This window comes from Lepidochelys kempii, chromosome 11, assembly GCF_965140265.1.
Source record: "Lepidochelys kempii isolate rLepKem1 chromosome 11, rLepKem1.hap2, whole genome shotgun sequence".
NCBI lineage: Eukaryota > Metazoa > Chordata > Testudines > Cheloniidae > Lepidochelys > Lepidochelys kempii.
The window spans coordinates 59,151,266-59,165,568 of NC_133266.1; the positions used below are offsets into that span (position 1 = coordinate 59,151,266).

The following is a 14,303-nucleotide window of genomic DNA, read 5'->3' on the forward strand; positions in this document are numbered from 1 at the left end:
TTTGTGTGTGTGTGTTTATAAAAATTAGAGCTGGTCAAAAATGCAAATTTTTGCCCCAAAATCCTGGTTTTTGTCAAAAAAAATTGGATATTCAAATTTGTTCAGCCAGTTATAATAAAAAAAATTATCCCACACATTTGAAAGAGTTCTGTTGAGAGGAAGTGTCAGCTTCCACTGAAATACAAGCATTTATAGACTTGTGTGTTGATTACTGGCCTAGGAGATCACCTATTTTCTACCTGTGCCACTGTGGTAGAGGCAGCCCTAGGGTTAATTTTCTCACTGCATTGTCAGCAGACAGAAATGAAACAGCTTGTGTTTCATTTCTCTGGGTTCCTAAATGGTGGACGTGATGAGGAAAAGTGTTGTATTGTGGTCTCTCCATTGTAGCTTTCAATATGCAGAAACATTAAAGCATACCAGAGGCTTTGCAGTCAAGTGTTGGGGTTTCCTGGTGTTATACCGTAGTGGAAATACTGTGGCTGTATATTTTCCCTACATGTTTACTTCTAGTGCAGTGTACGTATACAATGCTCTTATGAATACATGAAGTACTGAGTGCTGATTTTCAGAGCAGTGGTTCCCAAGCTTTTTACTAAGGTAACCCACCAGTTGCATTCTGTCTTTTTTGGGGACCTGCCATTACTGCTGCCCCCCTTCTCAGCCCTCCAGTCCCTTGCTCCCCGCTTTTCAGCTCTCTGCTCCCCTCTTCCCTCTCTTCTCAGCCCAAGTTCTCTGCTCAGCTCCACCCAGCCCACTTGCTCTTACTCTCCCAGCCTTGGGCCCTCTCTCCCTGGAGCTGGGCCATGATAGCTACCAGGCTCGCTGGCTCAGGCTGCTTCCTCCGTGCAGCTGCCCAGATCCTGCTCCCCACACCTCTGCCTGCTGTCCAGTGGAAGCGGGATCTGGGCAGCAGCAGCGCTGAGGAAGTGGCCAGAGCTAGCGAGAGGACAGTTAGCACACTGTCCCTGCCCTGCATGTGCCCGGAAGGTGCTTCCTCTGTGCTGCCACCACGATCCAGCTCCCCAGGCCACGGTCTGCTGCCCAGGGGAAGTGAGAGGGGTGAGGAAGGCACCTCTGGAGCACGTGCTGGGCAAGGAGAGGTTGCTGTCTACCAGTTTGCTGGCTCCGGCTGCTGCCCGAATCCCACTCCCCAGCCTGCTGCCCAGGAAAAGTCAGAGATGGGGGAGAGGGTATTTCCGGGAAATGCAGAATCCACCAGGACCAGGGGTGGGCAAACTTTTTGGCTCGAGGGCCACATTGGGGAATAGAAATTGTATGGCCATGAATGCTCACAAAATTGGAAATGGGGAGTGGGTGTGGTCTCTGGGGTGGGGCCAGAAATTAGGAATTCAGGGTGCAGGCTGAGGTGGGGGAGTGGAGAGTGGGGGCAGAAGGCGGGCTCTGGGGCGGTGCTGGGGATGAATTTGGGGTGTAGGAGGTTGCTCCAGGCTGGGATCAAGGGGTTCAGAGGGCAGGAGGGGGATCAGGGCTGGGGTTGGGGTGCGGGAAGGGGTGCAGGCTCCTGCTGGGGGTGCGGGCTCTGGGGTGGGGTTGGGGGTGCAGGAGGGTGCTCTGGGCTGAGATCGAGGGGTTTGGAGGGTGGGAGGGGGATCAGGGCTGGGGCAGGGGCGTGCAGAGAGGCTCAGGGGTACAGGCTTAGGGCAGTGCTTACCTCAAGCCGCTCCTGGAAGCAACGGCATGTCCCTTCTCCAGCTCCTATGTGGAGTCATGGCCAGGCGGCTTTGCACGCTGTCCTGTCTGCAGGCGCCACCCCTGCAGCTCCCATTGGCTGCAGTTCCCAGCCAGTGGGTGTTGCGGAGGCAGCTACTGGGGTGGGGGCAGCATGCAGAGCGGAGCCTCCCGGCTTCCCCTACGCGTAGGAGCCAGAGGGTAGACATGCCGCTGCTTCCAGTAGCCATGTGAAGCGGCCCTCGATTCTGCTCCCCGGCTGGAGCGCCAGAGCTGCTGCTTCCGGGAGCTGTGTGGAGCAGCTCCAAACCCTGCTTCCCGGCTGAAGCGCCAAAGTGCCAGGGTGGGGCAAGCCCCAGACCCCGCTCCCCAGCAAGAGCTTGAGGGCCAGATTAAAATGTCTGGTGGGCCGGATGCAGCCTGCGGACCATAGTTTGCCCACCCCTGACCTAGACCCTTCCTGTGACCCACCGGTAGATAAGGACCCACTGTTCGGGAAACACTGTTTTAGAGAGTCTGAGCACTTAGCGCGCTCATTGATTTCTGTTGCAGTTCAGTGCTGAAACCTCAGGCTTTGTTGGGGATTGGAAACTTGATTATAAATAATTTAGATCTCATCTACACTGCAAAATGGAGTTGTGTTTTAGCTTTGTTGTAACTGGATCTCCCAACAGGTGTTTGGCCTTGTCTCTGCTAGTTTTTCTCCTCCAATTTCCTATTGCTGCTTCCACAGGTTGGCTCTATCGTGCAGACAAGGTGCCTGCAACCAATGCCATTGTAATCCTTATGTTGTCTAGACCTGTGCTCCTTAGGGTTGGTGCCACACCAGCAGCTGTTCCTGTTGTTGCTACCACCCCTGCTCGGGACATTGGAAGTCTGAGGTTATAAAAAGTCAAATGGAGACACAGTCTTTGGCTCTACAGAAAATATGGGTCATTGTGTACAGTGGAACATATAGCTGAATGAGACCTTGCACTGGGAACTTGGTTAGTTCTTTGTAGTGGTTTGGCTTGTGGGTTTAATGGGCCTTTATTTTTATTCATGTATGAGATGTGAGGCACAGGTGTTTACATGAAAGAGATGTATTGTTTTTAACAAGGGTCTGCAAGGGAAGAAAATTGCTTCCAGCTGGGTTTCTCTGATCTACTTTGAACTGGCTGGAAGCAGTATATATTATCTGTTCACCATTTCTGGAGTCATGACTTCCAAAGTCTGTGGCAAAGGACTGAAAAGCACAGCAGCAGCTTTAAACACGATAGGTAGAATTCTCAAAAGCCGTTAGGTGCCTAAGTCACTTAAGTCCAACTGACTTTCACTTCAGAGAAAAGTACATTGGAAAATAGCTATTTACCTAGCTACGTACATGGTAAAGGAGTACCTCACAAACACTGATGCATTTACTCTCACCCTATTCTTGTGGGGTAGGAAAGGCCTATTACCCCATTTAATAGATGGGGAACTGAGACAGTGGATGACGAAGACACTTGGCCAAGAGCTGTGTGGCAGGAACAGGAAGGAGAAACCCTGGTCTCCAGAAACTCAGCCCAGTTCCTTAACCAAATACTATTCTTACACTCTGAATATTCAAGACATCTTTGAAAATGGTGAGGCATTAACAGGTTAAAGAAAAGTAAATGCATGCTATTAAAAATGCAGCACAAGGCCCATCTGCACCTTCAAAGATTTATTATAAGTTTGTGTTGGACTTCTTTTTAAGTAAAAGAAAAACCTTTTTAAAAACTCATTTACAGTGGACCCTCCCTAACTGGAATCAGCAACTAAGAGAACCCACCATGGATTATTGGATTTCATGAACTGACCAGTAAGTGAGCCTGGTGTTTATGCTGATAAGCAAGGATAATACATCATAAAATATACTTTGCGCCTCTATTTTGACAAGCGTGCTTTATGTTTAATGTATTTACACTAGTCCATGTTATGCTAGCTAATATGTGCTGTGAATACTAGATAATGTTCTGTAGTACACTTTTTAAAAGTACCTCTTAGTAACCAGTACTAAGTACTGTCTTAGTAACAAGAGACTTCGCTACACCTCTTGGCTGTTAAACTTTTGCAGGAAAGTGTACTGAGACTTTTTTTCTTTGTTTCTTTTGTGAGAATGATTGGATTTAGATTTTTTAATTTTATGGCTCTGAACTTTTCATGTTCTAAAACAACTTGAACACTCACTGTTCTCATTTGTGGGCTGTTGTTTTTTGTTTCACTTCCTTTGGAATTTACAGATTTGCGTAATTAATAGTGCTTTACTTAAATGGATCTTCCATTCTCTGCTGATACTGATCTATCATGTACTTTTTTTTTTATTCATAATGAACAGCTTGGGGAACCCCTTCACGAATACTGGACCTTTGTAAGTAGGATCAGCATTTTGACCGGAACTTGAATGCCTCAAAGATTGAAGTGCAGCAGGAACTTGGATTACTTGAAAGGTTGCTCAGTAAATCATCAATTCAAGCAGGGCCTGTAATTTTTTTTTTTTCAACAGAATTTCTCTATTTAAAAACATCTGATTAAGATCAACAACGAACCACATGTTCTGTTGCAAATGGACTTCATGACATGTTGGCTTCCTGCTTAAAACACAAAAAGAGGGCAGATAAACTTAAAGGGACAGCAGCTTGTGATGACAAAGTGCCAAGTGCCAGCTGCCCTCATTCACCAGATCGAGCAGGAATTGGACGAAGATGAAAAGGAGATGATGTTTTTCCTGTGCCGGGATCTGGTTCCTGATTTATCTAATACAGACATCAGGGATCTCCTGGGGGTGCTGAATGAGAAGGGAAAGCTGCCATTGGGCTTGTCTGAGCTGTTATACAGAGTGAGGAGGTTTGACTTGCTGAGGAGGGCCCTGAGGACAGAGAGAACAGCAGTGGAGACTGATTTGGCCAGGTATCCTAGAATGGTCTCTGATTACAGGTAATTTGTCTGTTTCACTTTTCAAGAGTAACTTTTTGTTGTTATTGGTTTAATATAAATTATGGGTAAAAGAATAGCAGAAAAGAGGATCACATAGCGGTATAATAAAAAGGAAAAGGAGTACTTGTGGCACCTTAGAGACTAATCAATTTATTTGAGCATAAGCTTTCGTGAGCTACAGCTCACTTCATCGGCATCCGATGAAGTGAGCTGTAGCTCACGAAAGCTTATGCTCAAATAAATTGATTAGTCTCTAAGGTGCCACAAGTACTCCTTTTCTTTTTGCGAATACAGACTAACACGGCTGCTACTCTGAAACTGGTATAATAAAGATGCTCTCCAAAGTTTGATCCCTACATCCAGCCTACCAGTTTCTTAGAAGTAGTGGTGTTAAAAGTGTGTGGCTTCATATTTAACAGAGGGGAACTATATACATTAAACACTAGGTACCTATATGATTTATATAGCTAGAAGGAAGAGCAGTGGGGATGAATAGATAGACAAGACCCTCTACAGCATCGTCATATTTAGTGACCCCCATTCATCATTGTCCTTTCATTCAAAACCAGGCCACGTAAACCTACAGTGCAGGATTGTCTCCAGCAGCATATCTCCCAGTGCTTTGTCCTGTCTGTCTAGTTTTAAATGTTCTTAGTGAAGGGCCTTCCTCCACTTTCCTGGGAGACTCTTCCACAGACAAACACTTGCCTCTGTCAGGAAGTTTGTCCTGCTACTCACCCGGTGTGACTTTAGCTTTTGTGGGTGTGGTCGGCTCATTGTTGAAGAGGAAATGCTGAAAACCCAGCTGGTTTGTTTATTAAAACAGTGCTTTTGCTAAAGGGGAGTTCTCCTTACATACCATGTACCCCCATTTTGGCTATGGTACGTGCTAAGAGGAACCTCATTACCCCCAGCAGTGACTATCACATAGTCGTTCTGAATGGAGGTGCCCAGTCTTTTGCCCACATTTTCATTTTGGGATACTTTTTCCTGGTTTAATTCTTACTATATCCCTTGCAGCAACTGAGATGCTGCATTAAGTAAAGCTCAACCTGCATCAATTACAGTACGTTGAAGGGTGCCAGAGTGCAATTCTCACTGCACTCCCCATCTTCCTAAAGAGGCAGAGACTAGCATTTCCACGATGCTTCACACCCCAGCCATACTGAGGAATCAGACTCTTAAAGTCGTTCAGGAACCCATGAGTGCCATTGAGCAACATGTACTTAGTCTGGGAGCAAAATCTCATTCCATGGGCAAGTTAGTGATAGGTAATGGTGGTGTCATCTGATTTGTAAAACGTGTACAGAATCATAATTTCAGCAGTGTCAACCTTTGCGGCGTGGCAGAGGTGACTTGTTGCTCGACCCAGCTTTCATCTCCTCCCATTGGTGGAAATTTTGATGAGACCGTGTCACTGGAATTGGGTTGAGTTGGGCATCATTTGAAAGCCCTTTCTCTCACTAACACAATGGTACTAAATATGACATCCCTAGAACAATTATGTAGATAGATATTCAAGAAACCGTTTAAAAAGCAACACTTTTTTTAATGATACTTTATCACAAGGATGCATTACTTAAATAAAACAGATATTGCTCTTTGGTAATCCTTGGGAAGTTAGCCTTGACATGAAGGACTGAAAACATTTATTCATCCAAGTCATCGTCAATGTTGCCTCTGTCTAAGGCAGTGGGTCTCAACCTTTCCAGACTACTATACGCCTTTCAAGAGTCAGATTTGTCTCGTGTACCCCCAAGTTTCACCTCAGTTAAAAACTACTTGCTTACAAAAATACAAAAGTATCACAGCACACTATTACTGAAAAATTGTTTACTTTCTCATTTTTACCTTATTTATCAAATAAATCAGTTGGAATATAAATATTGTACTCACATTTCAGTGTAGTATATAGAGCAGTATAAACAAGTCATTGTCTATATGAAATTTTAGTTTGTACTGACTTCACTAGGGTTTTTTATGTAGCGTGTTGTGAAACTTGACAAATAACTAGATAAGTTGATGTACCCGCTGGAAGACCTCTGAGTACCCCAGGGGTACATGTACCTCTGGTTGAGAACCACTGGTCTAAGGCACCATTGCTAGACAGGGTGTCACACTGATCCTTGTCTGTCCCACACTGGTTCATCTCTGTATAAGGCAGACTGCTTGTCACATTTTTGCAGGGTGATGAACATCTGGTCTTTGGACATGAGCATTTGATTAGCTGAAGGATTGATTCAGGAACATATGGTATTTCACATATAATTGATGTTATCTGTCCATCCTCTAAGTCCCATCCGTGCCCAATAGAGGAGGGTAGTTTTGGATCACTTGGTCATTCCAGAGCCATTCCATTGCTTGATGATTTCCCCCCCTTGATACCAGGTGTCAATACATATCTTGTTGGTGGCAATTTTGTCTCCATTTGTCTGTTTCTTGGAAAAATATCTGCCAGCATAGCTCTGCAAGTGTCGTAATGTTGGTCTTGAAATGATAAACTCGGCATATGAACTCCACCAAGGGGCTTATGACCTCAACAGCATTGTCTCAGGGCTTGGCTACACTTGCACTTTATACGCAATAAAGCCACTCAGAGCGCTCTACCTTACTCCCTGTCCACACTGGCAAGGCACATAGAGCGCTCCTGGTACTCTACCTTGGCGAGAGGGATAACATCTGTTGCGTATTGGCTGAGACGCCCCAGCGTCAGTGTGAATGAGGAGTTAAGTTACTGCGCTCTGATTGACCACCAGAAACGTCCCATAATCCCCTTAAGCCAAGTGGTCACTCTTCCCTTTGTTGTGAAATCGCTGCAGGAATGTGGACGTGGAAGTGCGGTTTCAGACAGCAGCTGCTTATCTGCTTAGACAAACATTTACTGTTTGCTTTGAGTGAGTGAGAGGCGGGGGGTCTGGGGGTCTGACCTTACAAGACAGCAGTGCTGACCCATTGTCAGCACCCCAAAAACCCTCTCTCTGTCCCCCCACACATACACAGCACGCTCCACCCCACCACCCTCATTTGAAAAACATGTTGCAGCCACTTGAACGCTGGGATAGCTGCCCATGTTGCACCGCTCCTAATGCCGCTGCAAGTGCTGCAAATGTGGCCACGCCAGTGCGCTTTCAGCTGTCCGTGTGGACAGACTGCGGAGCTTTCCCTAGGGCGCTCTCTAAAGGCTGGTTTAACCCAAAGCACTCTACAGCTGCAAGTGTAGCCATAGCCTCAGCTGTTCTGAGCAACTTCAGAATGAGTATTCTGGCTGAATGAGTATTTATTCAGGCGGAATAAATGCCTTCCAGTAAGATAATTTGGACTTTCCAGCCAACCTTCCAGTAATGTCACATCCTGAATGGTCGTAGAAACCTGGCAGGGCAGCAGCTTTTAATGGCCCAAGTGATAGGCACACATCTCTGAGGGATATACAGCGATTCAGTTCTCCCAGGAGCAGGCACAGGAAACAGAATCTTGCAGAAGTCTTGGGTAGCGTCTCTCGGAGAGCACTAGACCGTCTGTGTCTTGCGTAAATAGCCAGGGTTTAGTAGCACCTCCCTCTGGCATTGATGGCATACAAGATAATTTTAGTTTCAACCTCCTCAAGGGAACCATGAAGAAATGCCACTGAACAGTACAAGGCAGCAGCTTCATTACGCCATGCAATGACAAAATTCTTTGAGTAATTCTTCACATGCTGTACTATTTTTCCTGCAAGGTATGCAGTGAGCTTGTCCTTCGTGCAAGTATGAGACAGTAGCTTCTTCATTGTGACACTGGAGATGTTCAGAGAGTCAATGATTTTATGCTGGACCAGTGCAATACTGTGGAGTCTCTTCTTACCTTTCGATCATTGACTTACCCGCAGAATTACACCTGCTCCAGACCACATAATTCTGATGTTCAGTTCTTAGGATGGGAGAGAGGGTGTGTAGAAGGTATATAGGGTTGCCAGGTGTCCAGTTTTTGATCGGAACGCCCAGGCGGTACTGTCCAGGCACTAAAAGTCCGGTTGGTGGCACAGCGGGGCTAAGGCAGGCTCCCTACCCAGTTCCGCGCGGCTCCCGGAAGCAGCAGCATATCTCTCCAGCTCCTAGACACGGGGGAGCCAAGGAACTCGGCGTGCTGCTCCCATCCCGAGCGCCAGCTCCGCAGCTCTCGTTGGCCAGGAACCGAGGTGCGGGGGCGGTGCCTGTGGGCGAGGGCAGCGCACAGAGTCCCCTGGCTACTCCTGTGCATAGGAGCCGGCTTCCCGGGAGCCACCTCAGGTAAGCGCCGCCCGGAGCTTGCAGCCCTGAACCCCCTCCTGCACCCAAACTCCCTTACAGAGTCCAACCCCCTGCCCCAGCCCCCTTCCTCACCCAAACTCCCTCCCAGAGCCCGCACCCCACGCTCCCTGCCACACTCCAAACCCCTCGGCCCCAGCCCAGGAGCCCTTTCTGCTCATTTCCAGCCCCACACCAAAGCCCACACCTCCAGCCGAAGCCCTCACACCCTCCTTTACCCCAACCCCGTCCCAGCCTGGAGCCCCTTCCCACACTCCGGAGCCCTCATTTCTGGTCCCACCCTGGAGCCTGCACCTCCTCTCTCACCCCAACCCCTGCCCCAGCCCGCTGAAAATGAGCGGGGGGAGGGGAGGGGAGGGCGAGCAATGGAGGGAGTGGGGATGGAGTGAGTGTGGGGGGAGGGGTGGGGCGAGGGAAGGGTGTTCAGTTTTCTGCTGTTAGAAAGTTGGCAATCCTAGGTGTACAGGCACCAACAGTGCTGCCTAATGGTTTGGCAGGGTTTTGGCAGGCACCTCCGTGTTGAAAGCACAGTCCGTTCCTTCAGTACCCCTGGCACAATGGTTTCCAGTCCTTCCCTTTAGCACAGAGACCTGCTTGGGGCTGGGCATTTGAACACTCAAGGCCTTTCCTGCAGGTGTCTCACCAAGGTGAAGACTCCTGGTGGGGTAATGCCCTTTCCAGTGGGCTTCAGTCCAGGGTCTACTGCTAGGCAGATACACTTGACATTTTGGGGTGCTAAACCGTTGCTCTTCCCTGGACCACTTCCTACCCCAGTCCCCTTTTGCTTCCTGGAGTAACTTCCCTAAATCTCTGGCCTGCAATCCCAGTTGTCTGCCTCCCCTCCGTGGGTTTGCCCAGATCTGTGTTGCCAGATCCCAGGCAATGAGCTCCTGGGTAGTAGCATTTTCCCTTCAGAGCAGCCCTGTGCTCCCTTCTGCTGCCTCCCTCTGTACTGCGCTTCTTCACTTTTTAAAGCCCTGGCTCCAGCTGGTACAGTCCAGACTGGGCAGGGCCGGGTGCGCCCAGTCCGTTCCTACCCCATCACAGGGTGCTATCAGAGTTTATCTATACAGCGACTTTTACAGCAATTGTTCAAAAGACTAGGAAGGACTGTGGGAATTGAGTCAATAGGAAATAGTGACACCCATTGGGAGAACATGTCTTCCTGATCCCTCTCCTGCTTTCCTTTAGTCCCCTGAAGCAGTCAGAAGTCATGTAATCGTAACACTTGGTGGGTTGTAGGTTAACGTGCTCACACATCAAGTCAAAGTCAGAGCCAGGAATATAAACCCACTTCCCTTGATTTCCAGTCTGCTCTCTTAACCACTGGACCCTTCTCCCTACTGAGTGTGTCTTGGAGACTTAGAGAGGTATATGTGTTGATTGCAAGGAATGGATTATTTAATCAGACTGGGGAGCTGGATAAAGCCTGTTTCTGTGACTTGGGCCATTTGAGCAGGACTGGGATATTACTGAAAGCTAATCCTTTGGAAATGGCTGATCTCTCTTGCAGGGTGCTGATGGTAGAGATTAACGAAGAGCTGGATAAAAAAGAAGTGGGTTCTCTCATTTTCCTGCTCAAGGATTATGTGCCACGTATGAAAATGGCAAAAGAGAAGGTAATGCCTACTTTTTGTTTCCATATTGAATTATCTTTTTTGCTCCAAAATGGAAGGGGTAGGTGAATGAGAAACTAAAGGAAAAGGCAAGTTACCAAAATAACATGTGAAACCCGAAGGGAGAGAAAAGAGATGCATAGAAACAATGGAAAAGAGAAGCAGAAATAAGGAATTATGGGCGGGACGATGCTGCATTAAAATCAAATAGGATGGAACAGGAACTAAGATCTAGAGAGATGAGGAGAGGGAAATATGAAGAGTGTTACACTTAGTGGGACTAGTTGCTGGAAGAAACTCAGAAATAAAGCCTCTCCCCTTAAAAGTTCTGCCATTTGAAAGTATGTGGGATCCAATCCCTCTCCCTCCCAAATGGAGAAAAATATGAATGTAACCATGATTATGGGGATAATGCCCCTTCGTGTTTGTCTCCTAGTTCACATGTTAAACAAACTGGTTTATTTTACCAAAGCAGCTCTTCTTCCATTTGAATCCTGGTTGTGTCTCTCTGGGTGTTCTGAGTCAGAGGGATGCAGTAATTGGGAGATAATTAATCTGTCCTCACAGAGCACAAGTTTAAGAAATTTGTTTTTTTGTCACTGAGGTTTTTCTTGCAGAGAAAAGAGTGGGTGGGGGAAAAAAATACAGATTTCCCAAGGCTTTCATACTCTGTGGCATGTGAGGCAAGGCTCTGCCTGGCTGACTGAGCAGTGGGGAGAAAATGAAAACTGTTTCCTCAAACACTATGATGTGTCTTTGCAACAGCATCACACTCTAGCTTTCAGATAATAAATTGGCATGACACCAAGAATCCTTGCACATTCCAGACTGGCAGCTGTGTGAATGCTTAGGAGGACTTGCATTCGTAGTCTCTGAAGAGTTAAAGGAGAGCCTGCATTATGCCCTGTATCGTTTTGTTGGGCTACTGAAGCTAGACTTGCTCTTCCCAGAGTTTCTGGTAGGGAACAAATTGCTGGCCTTCGAGTTTGTAATGCTTTCTGCTGCTGTCCTAGAGTTTCCTGGCTGTTGTCAGTGATCTAGAGAAACTAAATCTGGTGGCTCCGAATCAGTTGGATTTGATAGAAGACTGTTTGCAGAACATTCATAGGATAGACCTGAAAAAGAAGATCCAGCGGTACAAATGTGAAGGTAAGACACATGTTTTTCACCTCAGTACTGAATAGGGATCATTCAGTCCTCCTAAGAATTGGACACGCTTGGTGATGAAGACACTGGATTACATTTTCGAGGAACTACAGTGTAAAAAAATGCTTAGATATATCACAATACCAAGGACATTCAGAGTGGGGAATATAACTTTTCCCTTCACCTGCTGCACACTGGAATACATGCTACCATTTTGAAGAGCTTTGCAATATGTAGGTACAGTACTACGCCCTTAGGATGGTGATCCAGCTGTGACTGAAAAATTGACTGACTCATTATTAATGATTATTAATCTGTATTGCATTAGTGCCTAGAAGCCCCCAGTCAAGGACCAGGACCCCATTGTGCTGGGCACTGTTGAAACACATACTCATCTTGGGGAGAAGGCTCTGCTTTAATAACCACAGCTAATTTCATCTCTGTATATTTCTGTTCAATTTTCAGCTCTGTCCAACAGTGGTTCTCAGCCAATGTATATAAATGCACTTCAGGCATCTCTCCCTAACCTGACTCTCATTGACCCTCCCTACAGTTCAGGGGTAAGTATGCAACAGATCGGCCAGATTCGTGGTTTGTCTGTAAAAGCTGTCAGGAGCAAGAAGAAATTGACCTTCCAAGAAGTTGGGGGATAGAGAAAACTAATTCAGGGCACTTGGTACTGCTAGTAACTGGAATATAATGCATGGCTCAATCTATTTGTCTAGTCCCTTTTACCTGCTGCTTTTTTGGTCCTGATCTAGCACTTGTAACTCAGACAGAACTTCCATTGAAGCTACGAGGGGGTGTTTTTTTCCTGAGTTACTAGGACAAGATCAAGCTCTTTATCCTTATGTGTGGCTGTGGTACGTCATGGAAAACCTATGGAAAAATACTTTTCCCACTGACTGTTCGAAGCTGAAGGTTTTGGTTTATGTTTTTGGGAAAGGTAACTTTCCTTAGATTTCCCATAAAGTCTATGTTTTGATCAATGATCTTGACTGAATATATGACAAGTCCGTTTGAGATTATTAGGAGTTTATTCTTGTCGTATGTAATTTATCCTAGATTTGCAGCTGGGTCTTGAATATGTTGTCTGACACTGATGTCATGATAATTCCAGCTTTCTTAATATAGCCCTTTCCTCAGAAAGAATTCTTCAATCTTATATATTCTGTAGATATAAATATATGAAGTGTATCATAAATATAATACACACTGAAGTGCATAGTACACCCTCCAACACAACTTCAACAATAATGTCCCTTTCTGTTACCAGTTTGGGAAATACACAAAACTAGTTTTCAGAGTTGCTACAGTATAGATACAGCATCCCATTCAATTCAGTTTAACTGCCTGTTGCATGCAAAACGCCTCATTGGCTCACAGTTTTCCACCTCTCTGTGGAGTTGGCTTTGTTTTGACTGAACCTTTGACCAAAGTTTGTGCCTGATGCGGTAAATGTTGCTACTCCTGTATAGTGGATAGAGCTGTTAACTCTTTATTTATAACCTTCTCTTTTTGAAAAATCTTGTGTGATATTTAACAAGGTGTGATTGTACATTTCTGGTAAAACAGAGAAAATATGCCTTCTTTTTAACTTTTAGATCCAGAATGTGAACAAAGAAAGATCATTAAATGGACAACATGCCATTCAGAGTAAGAACACCCTACCTGTTCTTTCATTAATAAAAAGACCAACTGTGTACTTCTTTGTATTAAGGGACTAGCTTTCAGTGGTGCTGATTACCTGCCACTCCAATTGATTTCAGTTGAAGCTTGTAAGCACTCCATATGAGCACTATTTTTTAATATTTACTCATTTTATTAAATTTTCCAGTGTCCTTCATTTTAAACATTCTTTAAAGCATTTGGGTGACAAACTATCTAACTTACTGGAGTAGAATCTAAGGAAGTAAAAATGACGCTTTACTGTTTAAGATAATAGAATTAGTCTCCTTCAGATACCATCTATATACCAATGTGGGAGATATCACATTAAAATAGGATGTGGTACTATATAAAGCCTGTAGACCTGAGCATTACCCACATAACTGGTGTTTTAACTCTTGATTAGATGTGTCACATAGTTAGACCAAGGATGGGATTCAGTACAAGTACTATGTGGGAATCTAGAGAGGTCAGAAAGACCACAGGAAACATTCCTAGTGAAAAAGTTGCAAACTACATGGGGAAAGGAAAGGAATGAGATCCAGTTTACTTTTTGCTGTTAATTTAATGGACTATGCTGCCCATAAAACAATATGGTTGCATATGTTAAAAATTCATGTAATCAGTGTGCCTATGTGCTGTTTTTCTTGGGTAAAGTTTTGATGAAAATACACAGATCATTTAATTAAGAGGTCTATTTATGTGGAAAGAGAGAGGGAGAGAACTACAGACGTGGGTGTGGGGGCAATCTTACCTTTGTATTGAAGAAGCAGAACAAAGTAGATTAGATTGGATTTTCAGGCAATTTTTCTGTGTATATTTTGACTTGGGATAAATGAGGAAACCACTGTATTTGTTTCTGTCTCTTTTCATTTATTTCCCTGTAATTTGTAGTGTTTGTAAAATAGTACAATACTTCTAAATTCCCATGGAGTGCAACGACAGAAACGAGAACTGATCC

General features: G+C 45.4%; 1 protein-coding gene across 4 annotated transcripts in view; it reads left to right on the forward strand.

The window, feature by feature from the left end:
• The window catches only part of CFLAR (CASP8 and FADD like apoptosis regulator), a 35,745-nt gene that overhangs the window by 7,781 nt on the left and 13,661 nt on the right, over positions 1-14,303 (forward strand). For 2 of the 4 annotated variants that reach the window (XM_073306396.1, XM_073306394.1), the window contains 5 exons: positions 4,031-4,629; positions 10,426-10,531; positions 11,542-11,677; positions 12,140-12,234; positions 13,279-13,330. In XM_073306396.1, coding sequence (XP_073162497.1) covers positions 4,337-4,629; positions 10,426-10,531; positions 11,542-11,677; positions 12,140-12,234; positions 13,279-13,330 — 682 coding nt within the window. In that variant the 5' untranslated portion in view covers positions 4,031-4,336. Of the gene's footprint in view, positions 1-3,443; positions 3,515-4,030; positions 4,630-10,425; positions 10,532-11,541; positions 11,678-12,139; positions 12,235-13,278; positions 13,331-14,303 lie in introns of all 4 variants that reach the window. The other 2 variants (XM_073306395.1, XM_073306397.1) reach the window with 2 other exon arrangements.